This window comes from Pteropus alecto, unplaced genomic scaffold, assembly GCF_000325575.1.
Source record: "Pteropus alecto unplaced genomic scaffold, ASM32557v1 scaffold3, whole genome shotgun sequence".
Classification (NCBI taxonomy): Eukaryota; Metazoa; Chordata; class Mammalia; order Chiroptera; family Pteropodidae; genus Pteropus; species Pteropus alecto.
In genome coordinates this window covers 202,795-218,557 of record NW_006442484.1, presented here as the reverse complement: position 1 = coordinate 218,557, position 15,763 = coordinate 202,795, and the positions used below count along the sequence as shown (strand labels likewise).

The 15,763-nt window shown below is 34.5% G+C and overlaps 1 protein-coding gene across 7 annotated transcripts in view; it reads left to right on the top strand.

The window, feature by feature from the left end:
* SYNJ1 (synaptojanin 1) overlaps nucleotides 1-15,763 on the top strand; it is an 82,347-nt gene that overhangs the window by 41,256 nt on the left and 25,328 nt on the right. For all 7 annotated transcript variants that reach the window (XM_006920968.3, XM_015596628.2, XM_015596629.2 and 4 more), the window contains exons 13-21: nucleotides 755-946; nucleotides 2,944-3,028; nucleotides 6,801-6,941; nucleotides 7,307-7,499; nucleotides 7,768-7,926; nucleotides 8,831-8,987; nucleotides 9,603-9,720; nucleotides 9,817-10,032; nucleotides 12,266-12,344. In XM_006920968.3, coding sequence (XP_006921030.1) covers nucleotides 755-946; nucleotides 2,944-3,028; nucleotides 6,801-6,941; nucleotides 7,307-7,499; nucleotides 7,768-7,926; nucleotides 8,831-8,987; nucleotides 9,603-9,720; nucleotides 9,817-10,032; nucleotides 12,266-12,344 — 1,340 coding nt within the window. The remainder of the gene's footprint in view (nucleotides 1-754; nucleotides 947-2,943; nucleotides 3,029-6,800; nucleotides 6,942-7,306; nucleotides 7,500-7,767; nucleotides 7,927-8,830; nucleotides 8,988-9,602; nucleotides 9,721-9,816; nucleotides 10,033-12,265; nucleotides 12,345-15,763) is intronic.

Genomic DNA, 15,763 nt, shown 5'->3' with positions numbered 1-15,763 from the left:
GTGTTGCACACAGTGGAAGCAGCCAGTGCAAAGGCCCAGTGTGGGGAGCAGGCCTGGCATCCTTTTGAAATAGCAAGGAAGCCAGTGGCCAAGCAGTAGGCAAACAGGGCTGGGTAGCAGGTGAGGGCAGAAAGGCAAAGGAAATCATTTAGGGCCTTGTAGCCATAGTTAAGGGCTGTGCTTCAACCCTGAGTGAGATGGGAAGCGTTTATTAGTGACTTCATTCTCCGACATCTCATTGTCATCTGTAATTCGTATTTTTTGTAAGGGAGCCATAATCATCAAACCACCTGTCAATAACTAGAATCTTAAGTGTAAATGTTTTTGTTTGGGGAGAAATAAAATTTATATTTTTACCCGCCTTTGAATGAAAGTTATTTGAAAGTCAATTGCTGTATTCCTAAAAATATACTGTCTCTAATTTTATACATTATAAAATAATATAGCATTTCATTGAAATAGAACTGTTTGTTCTGCATGTTTTATGTTGCCGCAATAATTTTGTAACAGCTTTTCTTACTTAGTTATTGTATTTAATGTGGTCGATTATTTTTTTAATTTTGTTAGTCTATTGATAAGTGCTGGGCTTTGCGTTCAAGGCTGTTATCTCTTTTGTGCTTCTGCATGTATGTTATGCTTGTTTGTGTTTATCATGATAATTGTGCTTTCCAGACATCATTTCTCAGTTATGAAAATCAATTTTAATAAGTGCTTTAATGAAGCTAAAATCCTCCTGTGTTTTATTTTTCATTAGCTTCTTCTAAAGTACTAAAGAGCATGTGTGAGAATTTCTACAAGTATTCAAAGCCCAAGAAAATTCGAGTATGTGTTGGAACCTGGAATGTGAATGGTGGGAAGCAGTTTCGCAGTATAGCTTTTAAGAATCAGACACTCACCGACTGGCTTCTTGATGCACCCAAGTTAGCTGGGATCCAGGAGTTTCAAGGTGAGTTTTTTATAATAGTGGATTTAATTAATTAATTCTGACTGTGATTTATGAATCTAGAAAACAGTGTAGCACTTCACAATATGCATTGCTTTCTAAAAGAAGCTTCGATTTATAAATTTGAGGGCCAGCTTTTTTATAGATCAAATCTGTTAAAAGGTTACATCCTTTTTATTTCTAGATCTTTTTTTTTCTACTTCATAAAAAAGAAACATTAATGGTAAAATAAGATCTTTTCCTTTGATATTCTCAGGAAATTAGGATTCATACATAAATAGATATCTTTAAAGGCAGCCACACATATAAGAATAATCAGTTCTGTTTTTATTCTTTTAACCTGACACAAAGCAAGCTTATTTTGTAATTGATAATTTGAGTTTCAGTTTTCAAACCTAGTGCCACTTTTCAAATCTAGTCCTCTGTTTAGTTACTAAAATATGAAATATTCAGTGTGGATCATAAGCTGTCTTACAAAACTTATAACATTTGTTGGTACTTTCTAACCTAACAGTACCGCTCTATTCCTGCAAAAAAATTGGTTGTCATTCAATTTGGGTACTCTGCCACCACATTATTAATAGCCAAAACCAAACATTAAAAGCATAAGGATGCTTTTATTAAGATTTGATTAGAATCATGAATTCCAGGCTGCTTCCTTTTTTAAAGTCAACTTTAATTTTCTTTTTAAAATGGTGCACATTTACCAAGTATTGTATATGAAGGTGGTATGCATAGGAAATTATGTGAGATACAAATTTTACTTTTTTTAGTTATCTTTAATCATCACATCTTAAACCGCGGGGTTTTTCCCAAACTTTTATTAAAATGTACTTTTTCACATTTTACATTGAACCTAACTTGAAGTCCTTGAGGCGTAGTTGTAGTAGAATTATAATAATAATAAAATAGCAGTTAACATTACAATTGTAAATATTTTACACCTGTTCATTTAATCCTTATAACAGCTCTACTACTTAGATACTGTTGTTATTATTCCAATTTCACAGAAGAGGAAACTTAGACACAGTAAGGGAAGTGACCTGTCCAAGGTCATGCAGCTGGTAGTGTAGTGGCAAAACTGGAACTTGACCTCAGGCAGTTTGGTTCCAGAGTCTTTGTGCCATATTTTATGTGTGAACTTGAGCAAGTGGCTAGTTCTTCAGAGCCTCAGTTTCATGTCTGTAAATAAATGGCAAAAATAATTTGTCTCATAAGGTATTTTTGTGATTATTAAATGAGGTGATGTATGTATAAGCCTTGTATATAATAGCAGTAACTAAACATTTTAATTTTTTTTCTCGGTACTAGTTCATAGTATTTACAGGTTATTTCTATCTATTTATCCTCATTCCTGAATACTTAGGCTACCCAAGGTCCCCTGGGCTGTTTATCTAGAGCAGCTTCTGTTCTTAGTACTTGTCAACTAGTAGAAAATTAATAGCTAGCATGGAGGGGCATGTCTTCACCACTGAATCTCTTATAGTTTCCCTTGATTCCTTCCGCCTAGGAAATAGCAAAAAGAACAAGCCTGTGGTTTTCAAATTTGAATGTGAAAAATCTCTCCCAACTGTTATCTCTAATTTGAGGTGGTTTCTCAACCACTTTATTGTTCGAGTCTTTTCTGGAGATTTCCTTTACCTCTCCAGTTTTGATTCACTTCTACCTTTTAGAAGTGGCTTGTTTCTCTGTTGTCCATGGTTCAAACTTTAGCAAGAATTCTTTCAAAATGATTCCTGAAAGGACCTAAGGATCGTCTGGAATAACAACTTTAAAGAAGCAAAACTTAGGACTCCTGAATGAAGTGTAAATTTAAAGTAATTGTGTCTCACTCATGGGATTTTGCCTTTAATTTGAATCTGGTGAAATTTAAAACACAAAAATGGATTTTTGTGAGGTCTGGTATCGATCTTAGTTGTTGACACAAGGTGGGGAGGAGAGAAGGAAGGGTGGCATTTGACTAAGGCTGTATTTTAAAAGTCTTTCTTGGACGCTTATAGATAAAAGAAGCAAGCCAACTGATATATTTGCAATTGGTTTTGAAGAAATGGTAGAGTTGAATGCTGGAAACATTGTAAATGCAAGGTAAGCATTAACAACAAAAAACAACATGGGAAGTTTTCTACTTCCAGGTCATGGAGGGCAGATAACTAAGTAGTTGTTAAAAGAGAAGTTGAGATAATATATGTAAAGGTCCTTTTTAAACTGTAAAATAGGAGTTCTCAAACTTTGGTTTCAGGATCTTTTTATACTCTTGAAAATATTGAAAATCTTAAAGAACTTTCTATAGGTTATATCTCTCGATATTTATCAGATTGGAAATTGAAAACAATTTAAAAACATTTAATTGATTTTAAAAATAACAATAAAAAGCCCATTATGTGTTAACATGTAGAACATTTTTTTTTCCTGAAAAGTAATCATTTTCCTAAACAAAAATTTACTGAGAAGGATGGCTTTTTTTTTTAGGTTTTTATAGAGGTCTGTAATATCAGACTTATGACAGCTGGATTCTCACATCTAGATTTGCATTAGTCTATTGTAATATGTTGTTCTGGTTGAAGTATATGAAGAAATCACATTAAAAATAGTTAGTTGGAAATGAAATTATTTTAATAGCCTTTTAAGATAATTTCTTCTCTTAAGACTACACCGAAACTCAACGAATAGTTTCTTAAAGGTTAGTTGCACTATGGAATATAAAACCATGGCAATTAATTTTTTGTGCTCTATTAAAATTTATCGGTCTGTCTTTTACTCTTGCATGATTTTGAAACATCACGTATTGGTCATTTGGAAAATAGTAGTTCACTGAATTATTATAGATCTTCCAAACTGACACATTTCATTATACAATATCAAAACAAAATATTGGTTACTGTCATACTGATCTCATTAGCAAATTTTACGTATTTGAAAGCTGTCAAGATCACAGTAGATACAAGTTTTCCAAAATTCTAATTTTTGCTTCAAAACTCAAATTTTATCATTGGAAATAAATACTATTGGTTGTTTCCCTTGAAAAGACAGGATTAGTTGGAAAAATGTTTGCCAAATAATGTGTCTGTCTGAGTAACTATAGTCTGTCATTAGTTCTTTTAAGTAAAAATTGTAGTCCATGAAAAAAGTGGTAGTTCAGCTCTCAACTCAAACTATCAAGTGCTTTTCTGTGAAACAACCATCATATTTCATTCAGTACGCAGTAGAGGGGCTTTGAGTGTTTTTTCCATTCATCATGCAGAGTATAAAAAAGATATGATTTAAAGATTGAGCTTTGATAAAATTAATGTTTGTTGCTTCATCAAGGATATTCTTAGGTGAAATGGCATTTTTTAAACTGCAGGCGAATGGCAGTGAAAACTATAAGGAATACTAGTACAGTTTGTTGCCTGAACTCATGCTAAGGCATCAGTACTTTTACTCAATGTAGCTTTTTCACCATGGTACAAACGTCAGTCAACATAATAAAAAAGGCAAACAGTGCCTTAACAGTATTAGGAAAATAGTTTTGACCTCATGGGTTTTGGGGACCCCCAAGGATGATCCCACACCACACTCTGAGGACCACTGTTCTTAAAAGCCTTATTACAAATACAAATTATTTAAGTGAAACCTGAGGCTTAAGTGCTTTATTTCAACAAAGTATGCCTGCTTTTAAAGTTGAGCGGTTGCCCATCTTTTATGGTATTTTAAGAGATTTTCAGAATAAAATTATGGGCTGGAATAGTATGGTATCAGTCTTGCAAATGACCTTTTCTTTTTTTAAGCCAGAGTGAATAGCAGTTCATACAGGGAAGTAGAAAATAAATCCAACTTCATTCATTTTGCTGTTTGAAAATATATATTCAGGTCTTAGAACATACTCTTAGGTTCCCACTACCAAATTGTTCACTTGTTTTGTAAACAGAGTTTAATCACATTACCCTTTAATAAACTTGTGATTATTTATTCATTTATTTAACCAATATCTATTGAGTATCTACTCTAGGTTCTAAAGATACATCAGTGAATAAAACTGACAAAAAGCCCTACCTTCAGTAGGGCCTTCTAGTGGGAAGAGACAGACAATAAACAATAACTATAATAAGTAACTTCCATGGCATGTCAGAAGGTGGTGCGTGCCATGGAAAATAAATACAAATAAAGGGATCAGGCATGTGGAGGAGGGCTGTGTGTGTGTGTTTTAAATGGAATGATTCGGGTAGGGTTCATGAAGAGGATGACTTGAGTAAGCTGAAGAAACAGATGAAAGCCGCCATTTTCTTTTCAGAAACCAAGTCATAATGGTGGATTATGGTAGGTAGAGAATCCACATTCTTGATTTGTGTATTGGAAGCAGTGTGGTGTAGTGTTAGATTAGAGAAATGGATGTGAGGTCATTCTGGTTTGTCACTTGTCATTTGTGTGATCTGGAACAATGGGAAAAACTTTTTTCGTGTGTTCCATTGGAGGTTCTTGAGCACAAACTTATTACTCTGAAAATTTATAGAGTTAATAAGCATTTTTGTCTAAACTGTTTCAGACTAAATGAATAGTTAAAAGTTCTTTATTGAAGAACTCTAACTTATTACAAATGCCTATAGAATGCTGAAATTACAAAATCAACATTTGCAACTCTTAATGAAATAATGGATTTAGGCAATGATAATCAATGGATGCTAAAACCTTAGAAGAAATACTAAAAGGGGAACTTTTATTGTAAAGAGTTAATTATATTGTCACTGTCTGAACAGCTGATCAGGTGTTACATCACAGAGATTATGCATTTCCTGCTGTGATGGAAGGGTGACTGCACCACCCATGAGGTTATTTTTGCCAAGACAAATAAATAAAATTGAATGTGTTTCTTAAGCTTCCACATTTACCAGTTTAAAACAAATGCGAGAGATAGATTTGTTACGCTTAACAAATGTTAAGATGCCATGAAGACATATCAGCCAAATCCAGAGTGTTGAATATTTTACAGACAAATGGCTCAGCTTCTTAAAAAAAATAAATGGCGTTAAAAAGGGAGTAGGGACAGTTGAAGACAAAGATTAAGAGAGATTCAAGAGACATAACAAGCAAATGCAACATGGGGGCCTTGTTTGGACCCTGTTTTAAAGGAACTGTAAAACGACATAATTTAGATAATCGGGGAAATTTCAATATGAGCTGAGTATTAGATTATAGTAAAGAATTGTTAATATTTAAGTGCGAGAATGGCATTGTGATTATGTAAAAATAATGCTCTTTTGCATTAGAGCTACATACGAAAGTATAAGTTCAGTGGCATGCATCTTAGATTTGGTTTAAAATTTTTCAAATGTATCCTCCTCTCCCCACTAAAAAGTGAGAGGAGATGGACAGAAAAAGATTGGCAAGTGTTGAAGCTGGGTAATAGGTATATGGTGGTTTATTTTATGATGATCTCTTTCCTGTGTATATTTAAATTTTTCTATAGTAAGTTTTTTAAGAGATATTATAATCCAGAAAAAATAAGAAAAGGGAGAAGTATATCTGGGAGCTTGTACTTCACTATTATCCTAATGAATACTTAAGGAAAAAGTAAAGTGTGCAGCTTGAGATTACTCATGTGGTGAGTACTCATTTAAAAGTAAGTGAGTTTAAATTTCTTTGTAAAGGCATAGTAGGTTAGATTTAATGCGGAGTTCTTTTGGCTAAATTTGGGTTTCTTTTTTAAAGGAAACAAAAAAAACCCCAGCACACAGAAAGATTTCCCTGTTGATAGGGATTTCATGATTATTGGTAGTCTTATTAAATTTGGGTATATAAAGGTATGATTGACAGCTGTCAAAAAAATAGGCTATATTGTCAATATCTTTTTAAAGATTCCCTTTTTGATACGTTCTGGTAGCACAACGAATCAGAAGCTCTGGGCCGTGGAACTTCAGAAGACCATCTCCAGGGACAATAAGTACGTGCTGCTGGCTTCTGAGCAGTTGGTGGGCGTGTGCCTGTTTGTCTTCATCAGGCCACAGCATGCGCCTTTCATCAGGTCAGTGCACAACGCGCTCCTCGCTCCTCGGGCTACTTCTGACCATGATCAGGCCACAGCATGCGCCTTTCATCAGGTCAGTGTACAATGCGCTCCTCGGGCTACTTCTGACCATCAATGACAAGGAAAAGGCCCACAGTATTCGTTGCGTCAGAGAAACATTTATTCATGGTTCTTGTTTTTAAATGTGTTTTTGATTAAAGAGTCACTAATAGAAATTGTGAAAATAGCACAATTTCACAACCTATCCCTCAAATTGTCACATTAGACATAGTTATATAATTATGTAATATGCATTCCTAATTTCTTATGCTTAGGGAACTATTGACATTTCAGACTTTTGATATAGAGTTCATTGTTTAAAGGGATGTCGCGGTCGATACCGTGAAGACCGGAATGGGAGGAGCGACTGGGAATAAGGGAGCCGTTGCGATACGGATGTTATTCCACACAACAAGCCTTTGCTTCGTCTGCAGCCACTTTGCTGCAGGGCAATCACAGGTCAAAGAAAGAAATGAAGATTTTGTAGAAATAGTACGAAAACTGAGTTTTCCTATGGTAAGCTCCTGCTGCTTATTCTTGAAGGTGACGCTTTGAAAAATATTTTAATTTAGCCCAAATTCTACATCAGTTTTTGAAAATTGAAGATAGTTCAGAGAAATATCAACAGTGTTGACCTAAGTAGATATTTCATGTGTTATTAGCAGTGGGTTAAATAAATAGGGCATGGCCAGGGGAGGCAAGCATATCTGAGGCAAAGAAATGGTTGTAGAAGATTTTTTCAGTTGATTGTTTTGAATTTAAAATTCCATCTCCTTCCTTCCAGGGGAGGATGCTCTTTTCCCATGACTATGTATTTTGGTGTGGTGATTTCAACTATCGAATTGATCTCCCTAATGAGGAAGTTAAAGAGCTCATAAGACAGCAAAACTGGGATTCCCTCATAGCAGGAGATCAACTTATCAACCAGAAAAATGCTGGACAGGTATCTACATACTTAAGAAGATACGGCATTGAGAAGGAGGGAATGTTGGTTATGAAACATGCTTTCTTAATCATAGTGTTGCTTTTTTAGTATAATCTCATAGAATTTTTTTACTTAATAATTGTCTATAGTTTAACAGATATAGAGCTACCTTTCCTTTTAAAAAAAAAAAAGAAGAAGAAAGGAAAGCCCATATTAATTCCTAGGAAGAAAAATATAGTACATCTCATTAAGATTCACTTTCAAGTAGAAGAATATACTTTTTAAAAATTCTCTCTGTAATAGTGAATTTAGATCTTAGTCTTCAGGGCTGCTGTGTTTTGACTTTAAGATCTTGTGGTAATATGCTTTATTTTTCCTTTTCTCCTTTCTCATATCATCTACCTTTTTGAAACTTATTTCCTAAAACTTTGACCACAAAATTTTGGAAGAATTTATTTTAAAACAAATTTTTCAAAGTAGAGACAATTGTGGCCACTTGACATGGTGCCTTCCTGGTCATCAGACTTACATTCTAACACTTTGGGCACCACTTAACCGTTTTAGGCCCCACGTTCTCATTTGAGAATAAGGCATCAGTCTGGATGATTTACAAAATCTTTCACAGTTCTGTCCTGACAGCTCACACATCTAGTGGAATTCTCTCATTCACATTTCTTTGTACTTTGTTGAATCGAAGGTTGAACAAGTGACGTGAAAACGGCCATGTCTTAGGTTATTTTTTTCTTCAGCTTTTTTCCATTCAGTGTTTGAAATGTTTCTCAGATGCACACAAATTTCATGTGAGAGTCCCCAGCACGTAAAAGACATTTAATGAACGCTGCCCTCAGTGAAGAGAACTTTTTTACTTTTCAAGTAACTTACTTCATATATAACTAACTTATTTTGTATATGTTTCTTGTAGATTTTTAGAGGATTTTTAGAAGGAAAAGTAACCTTCGCTCCGACATATAAATATGATTTGTTTTCTGAAGACTATGACACCAGTGAAAAGTGCCGCACGCCTGCGTGGACGGACCGCGTCCTCTGGAGAAGAAGGAAGTGGCCTTTTGACAGATCAGGTGAGAAGTGGACTTTTTCATTTCAATGAGTTGGTGCAGATTTTATGAGGACAAGGGAATGATATAAATATCAAGGGGGGAGGGCTATTTTTTTTTTCAACAAAGGTTATCTTGAGTTGAATAAATAAAATTTAAATATAAAACAGATTGTAAAAATATTCTCAGACTTCCTTATAATTCTTTAATTATTAAGTCTATTTTCTTTCAGTGACATAATTTCATATAAAGAGAAGCAAGGAAACATTTTAATAAATTTTTTATGAAATTTTCAGTTGAGTGCTAGTTAAGGTTTTTAACGTGAATAACTAAAGTGGTTTACAAATATTATGAGCTGCTACTTGTCTGTTGAATTATTTATGAAAGACCATTTGGTCTCAGACCTTTAAGTAACCTCAGAAATTAAGCCTCATCTTAATTTTTACTAAGTGAAACGTAAAACAATAACCTCACCAAAAAAAACTTTTCTAACTTAAAGATGTCTAGACCTCCTGCCTATTAACAAGTGTATCTGGCATCTCAGCCTCAGGCAACTGAAGCTCGTGAAGCAAGAAGATAGCTCCTCGCCCCGCTCTGTCACGCTCATGTGGCTTCTCTTGCATTTTATTTTCACTGCAGCTGAAGATTTAGATCTTCTAAATGCTAGTTTTCAAGATGGAAGCAAAATCCTCTACACGTGGACTCCTGGTACTTTGCTGCATTATGGAAGAGCCGAGCTGAAGACTTCTGACCATAGGTTTTCGCAGTCTCAGTATTTCTAATGATGCTTGAAATTTATTTTGAAATATGTCTTAAACATTTCTAACACGTCTGTCTTCCTTTATGCCTTAAGGCCTGTTGTTGCCCTGATTGATATAGATATATTTGAAGTTGAAGCCGAAGAGAGGCAAAACATTTATAAAGAAGTAATTGCAGTTCAGGGTCCACCAGACGGTACAGTATTGGTCTCGATCAGAGGTTCTGTACCAGAAAATAATTTCTTTGATGATACTTTGATTGATGAGCTTCTGCAGCAGTTTACAAATTTTGGTGAAGTTATTCTCATAAGGTGAGTAAAATATTTTGTTCATGATTCATAAATAACATTTTCTATATTGGAAATTACCTTAGTGTTTGAATAGTACGTGAATATTTTTATTTCCAAACTATAGGAAAAATCATACTATAGAAATGTTATTCAAAGAGCTTATAGGTTTTAAAACTAAATTCTCTACTTAGAAAATTTAAAGTTGAGTAGGGAAACTTTTATGAACCATTGATGACAGAAACGTGCCACTTTTAGGTGTGATCTCTTGAGTCCTATGTGATGACATATAAGCCCTGTGGCAAAGTGAGAATGTGATTGCTATTTTACTTTTTAAGGAGAGGTAAGAGTAAAGTGGAGTGATTTTTTTTTCCATCCTCAGTTTAAGAAATATGATGAAATTTTAACTCATTTATTTCCAACTATCGTCACTGGCAGATGAACACTCAGAAGTCATCCATTCTGGTCTTGGTTTCAATTATTGACTTAACCATCTGCTTTTTGCAGAACCAGATGCCTCTTCCGTTGTTTGAAAAAAATGTTCTCTTCCAAGTATACAGCAATTTTGAGAGATTGAATAACATATATGTGTTTGAGTTCTATAGGGCAGAGGTATTATTAAATTTCTTTGTGTGCTGTTCATCTGCTTATTTAGGTATGTTTTATAGATCTTTGGTGGGCAAATCTCTATACTAGGTGCTGTGTGGAAGGGCAGAGAAATTGAAGACTCAATCCCTGTTTGTAATCTTGCTGGGAAGATCAGCATGTATGTAATGGATTCTAAACATAATAGAAGCCAGAATGAAGATGGTATGATTTCATGTACCGTGAGAAGCAGGCCTCTGAAACCTGGAGTCCTTTCAGAGAGTAAATGAGCAAATTGAAAAGAAATTGTATTTACACTTCCCACAATCTTTTGACAAAGATCTGTCCTAAAGCTTTAAAATAAAATGAAAAATTTCTAAAAATCTTAAGGCTTTAGGAAGCACATAGTGCCATCTTCAAGTTTACAGCTGACAGTAAGCTTTGCCAAGTACAGAAATGCCAAACCACCAGGAGCATCATGTGGACTGTGTGAGTGGGCAGCAAAGTAGCAGATAAGTGTTCTTATGAGCAAATGTAAACTATTGCCCTGGGCTAGAATCCAAGTGTATATAAGAGATGGAAGCCTATGATACAGGAAAAGGACCTTTCTGTCTTTATAACTCAGTCTCTAAAGAACCTGTGGTATTAAATTGGAGCCAGTAACTTTCCCTCGAATGCTGTCACCATTGGAAATTGGTAACAAAACGAGGCATAACTCAAGCATTATAGGGTAATGGGCTGCCTCCACACCTAGGATATCCTGGTTGTTGCACCTTCAGACGAACAAGTTAGAATAAGAAAAGCAGAGGATGAAAGTAAATGAGCAAAAGCTTTCTTTCACTGATGATCACCTTTTGGTCTAGAATAAGACAACCATTAAAGGAGTGACTGAAGTCTGTAAATCCCCTTATAAATAAGAGGCCCCCTGGAATGTAGATGGGGCAAATTTAGATGCATGTAGATGCTTATATTAATTGGGGAGAAAACTCTAGAAGCTTTTACCCTAGTAAGTAAAAACAGAGAAAATACAGCTTCTAAAAAGACCTACATAAATCCATGGATATTGGAACCAGAATCTCTTGTTAAAGTTAGAAATGTGTAAGGGGCACATTGCCAATTAAGAGTAGGACCAAGAAATTCACTCTGCCTGCCCTGGGACCCCAAATGCTTTGGCACCACTAGGGTCAGGGGACTAGTGTAGTACAAGTGCAACCTTACAATAGTGGTTAGGACCTTCGGAGGAGGGATAGTCTCCATTGCCAACAATTTTAAAAAGATACCCCCTGTAGGTTCAGGAGGCTTGGATTCTAGGTCACTTTGAACAAGCCATTTTGCCTCTGGCCCTTTCGTCTCTTGTCAATGAAATGAAAGCTTGGATTTGCAGGAATCATAACTGGAGATCCACAGGCCCATTTCTCCGGGCAGACGATTTTATGAGCATAGTATTTGAAACATTTAAATGTGAATGCTTAGGGGGAAGAGTGCCCCCTCCAGGTCGGCATGGGCCCTACTGCTCTCCCTCTTGTCTTTTTACTTCCTGGTCTCTGTAGGCCCTTGTTAATCAATAACCATTAGACTAGTTGTTGGGCTAGTTATGGCTAAGGTATTAATTATGATGTTTTTATTGTTTGTTTTTCTGTTTTTTTATTGTTTGTTTTTCTCTTTCTTGAAGATTTGTAGAAGATAAAATGTGGGTTACATTTTTGGAGGGAAGTTCTGCCTTGAGTGTTCTAAGCCTAAATGGTAAAGAGGTAAGGTAGCATTTGTTGATTCTAAACCATTCTGTAATTAAGTGTCAAAAGAGTATATTTTTATAGACATGCAGCAAAGTCATCTAAATGTATTTTCAATTCAATAGGATAAAAGATTTTATGATGTGCTTTAATTCTTATTATTTAGACTAGATTTCTGACTGATTCAGGCTTATTTTGGCTCCTCCCTACAGATATTAACCATTGACATAGACCAAGAAGAAAACATGTTTACCACCTCATTTGATTTTAATTATATTTTTATATAAAGACTTTCAAATTTTTAATTGGGATAGATATTCTGCCTCATCTATATAGTAGAAAAGATTTCTATCAAATGGAGAAAATCTTTATTTATAAGAAAACAAGGAAGGAAGGTGTATATTATCCCGAGGAACCTGTTTAATTGGCTTGAATAGTGGTACCCAGGTACCTTTATCATAGGTAAAATAATTCCCATAGAGAATATAATCAGTAATATTATAATAACTGTGTATGGTGTCAGGTGGGAACTAGACTTATTAGGGTGATCACTTCATAAGTTATATAAATGTCTGATCACTATGTCACGCACCTGAAACTAATATAATATTGTATGTCAACTGTTACTGAAAAATAAAAATATAATAATTCCCATAGGTAACAAATTCATCTCATTGAAGCATTTTAGAAATTTTTATTAGTGGAGATATTCCTAATCTGTGATTGAAATGTCATTGATGGGGGTATATATCAATGGCCTTTTACAAAAGTAAAAAGTAGTTTTACTTTTATAAAATTCTGGGTCTGTCAACTTTTTCTGAATGTTTTTGGACAAATCCTAAATTTCTAACTATGTGGTCACTAGATAAGAAGGACTAAAATCCAGGCCAAATTTCTCCCACAGTGGTCAACTCCATAAGGGTTTCCCTGAGCTTCCTCTTCTGTTACATTACTTCCACTTCCTTGGAGAAAAAAATTTCCACACATATATTGCTTTCGAAATAGGTTTTGTAGGGTCTTGGTTGTTTATTTTACCTGAATGTGGTAGTAATACACTTATGCAAAAGTAAATCAAGAAATACAGAAAAGTATAATAAAGACCACTTGTGATTCTACCATTATGAATTAATTTTTCTTATCCTTCACATATCCATGTATATATATTAAAACAAATGAGGTTATATATACATATATTAATAGAAATGAGATATACATATATGTACATACATACGTGCATATACACAAATGGGGTCATTTCTCATTATCTCTGTCCTTGAGACTTCAGTATGGACATCTTCCTATATAAACAAACATGTAATTTTTAATGGCTGCATTAATTATGTTATTTGGATAAATATATAAATTTATTTAACCAAACTCCTATTAATAGACATCTAGATTCTTTCCAACTTCTAATTATTAAAATCAACATCCCAGGGAACCCTTGTGTACGCTATAACTTGTGAGCTTATCATATTGTTCCTTAAGATAAATTTCTAAATGTAAATTTGCTATGTCAAAGAATATAGGCATATCAAAATTTGATACTTATTGCCTAATTGCTCTTTAGAAATAATGTGTCTGGTTTTATTATGATTACTTAATATCTACCATCCTAATTAATACTGGATATTTTTTAACTTTGACAGTCTGAAAAATTGGAAGTAGTATGTCATTTCTATGTTAAGATTTTGATTGCTAGTTTTTAAAATTTATTGGCATTGTACTTCTGTGATGAGCTGTTTATGTCCTTAGCCCATTTTTTCCGCTGGGGTATTCATTCATCTTTTGAAGCTCCCTTGGTGCTGGAGATGATAATCCTTTTTCATATATGCTGCAGATTTTCTTCCCAGTTTGTCTTGTGACTTTGTTGTGTCTTCACCTTGTGGAAATGATTGATTTTTAAATATAATTCTAGCTTTTGTCTCTTACAAAGCCCTTCCTCATCCCTTGATGATACAGATATTTAAGAGCAGCTCTTAATTTGGCATTTTTGCAAGCTCTTTTTTTCTTTCTGTTTCTTTTCTTTCCCTGATAATTTAATCGATCATGTTTTGTTTCCCTCTTTTCAACTCTGTCCCTCACCCTCAAGTCTAGTCACCTATGTCATGCTCATAGACAGCACCCATCCTTAGCTCCCTTAAAAGATTCTCAGAATTCTGTAAAATTATGTTTGCAGAAAATGTATAATAACTTTTAATTTCTCATTTTAAAAGTTAGATACTTTTTAAACCTCCAGTCTGTTGCCTTTGTTAGTACTATGATTGCCGCCTGCAACCTTCCAGGATGCGTGTGAGTCCCTAAGAGCTCTGCCATTTCAGGGGACAATCTGTGAGAAGTCTAGCCTATGCAGGGCAGACCTAAAGGGTGACCTTGAGTATTTTCTCTTCTGTCATCTAAATTTCTTTTTTTTTTTTTTTTTCACTTGGCTTTGATCTCTGCCAAGTGGATATTCCTCAGGAAGTGCATCTTAAATGGCTGTTACTGTGATTGAAGCTTAAGAACACTTGTTAGTAGTCTTCAGTGAATACATAAAGAATGTTTAAAAAGTAACAAATGACCTAAAAACCTGTTGCCAAGTTCTGAAATTGAATTGACTTGGTCTGATAAGCCAGTAAAGGGTTATTTGTTCTTTGGACGCTGACTTAAAAGCTCAGTATAGATGCTAAATTAGTATTAAACATGGCTGTGCCATGCAGGCCAAGAGCTTTCACTTTCTGCATCCTGTGCCTTCAAGGAATCTTAATGTCAACAGCACTTGGAGCCAAGGAAGATCTATAACCACAAAGGTAGCAGCTGTCATCACAGCATGTTGGTCACAGCTACACAGTTCATTTGGAAACACTGGAAAAGTTTGGATATTGTATATACTCCAGAAACTCCTCAAAGGAATTTAAACTGTGTAGGAGAAAGCTTACATTTTAGAAAGAAAAGTTGTGTTATGGGTATGGGTTGTAAATGAGACCATCTTTCTAGTATCCAATCTATTTTGATCTACTTTGACTAAGGAGTCTATCTGCAAGGTTTTTTAAAAGTATTTTTTAAATACATCAATAGAACAGCATAACTTGATTTAATGTGTTCGTTGTTTTAGATTATACTTTTTCATAAAAGCACTCATATTTGTAGAAAAGGCAAAGGGCCTTTTCACAGATAACAGCCATTCTGTTTTCAGAATGATTAACATTTGTCAAAGATTTTAAATATTCTTAACTTTTCTCAATATTCTTCCGATATTTGAAATGCTGAAACTACTTTGACAGGATAGCAATTTTCCAGACCATTATGCCAAGCTGAGAAGGTCCAAATGAACAGGAAAATATCTTAAAGGTTTTCTACTGTCTCTTCTGTAGTTATTTCATATAGGAACAATGGTTTAATCCATGGATCCAAATCAAAGGAAGTATAGAATTATGTAGCAAAGGTGTCAGTGAATT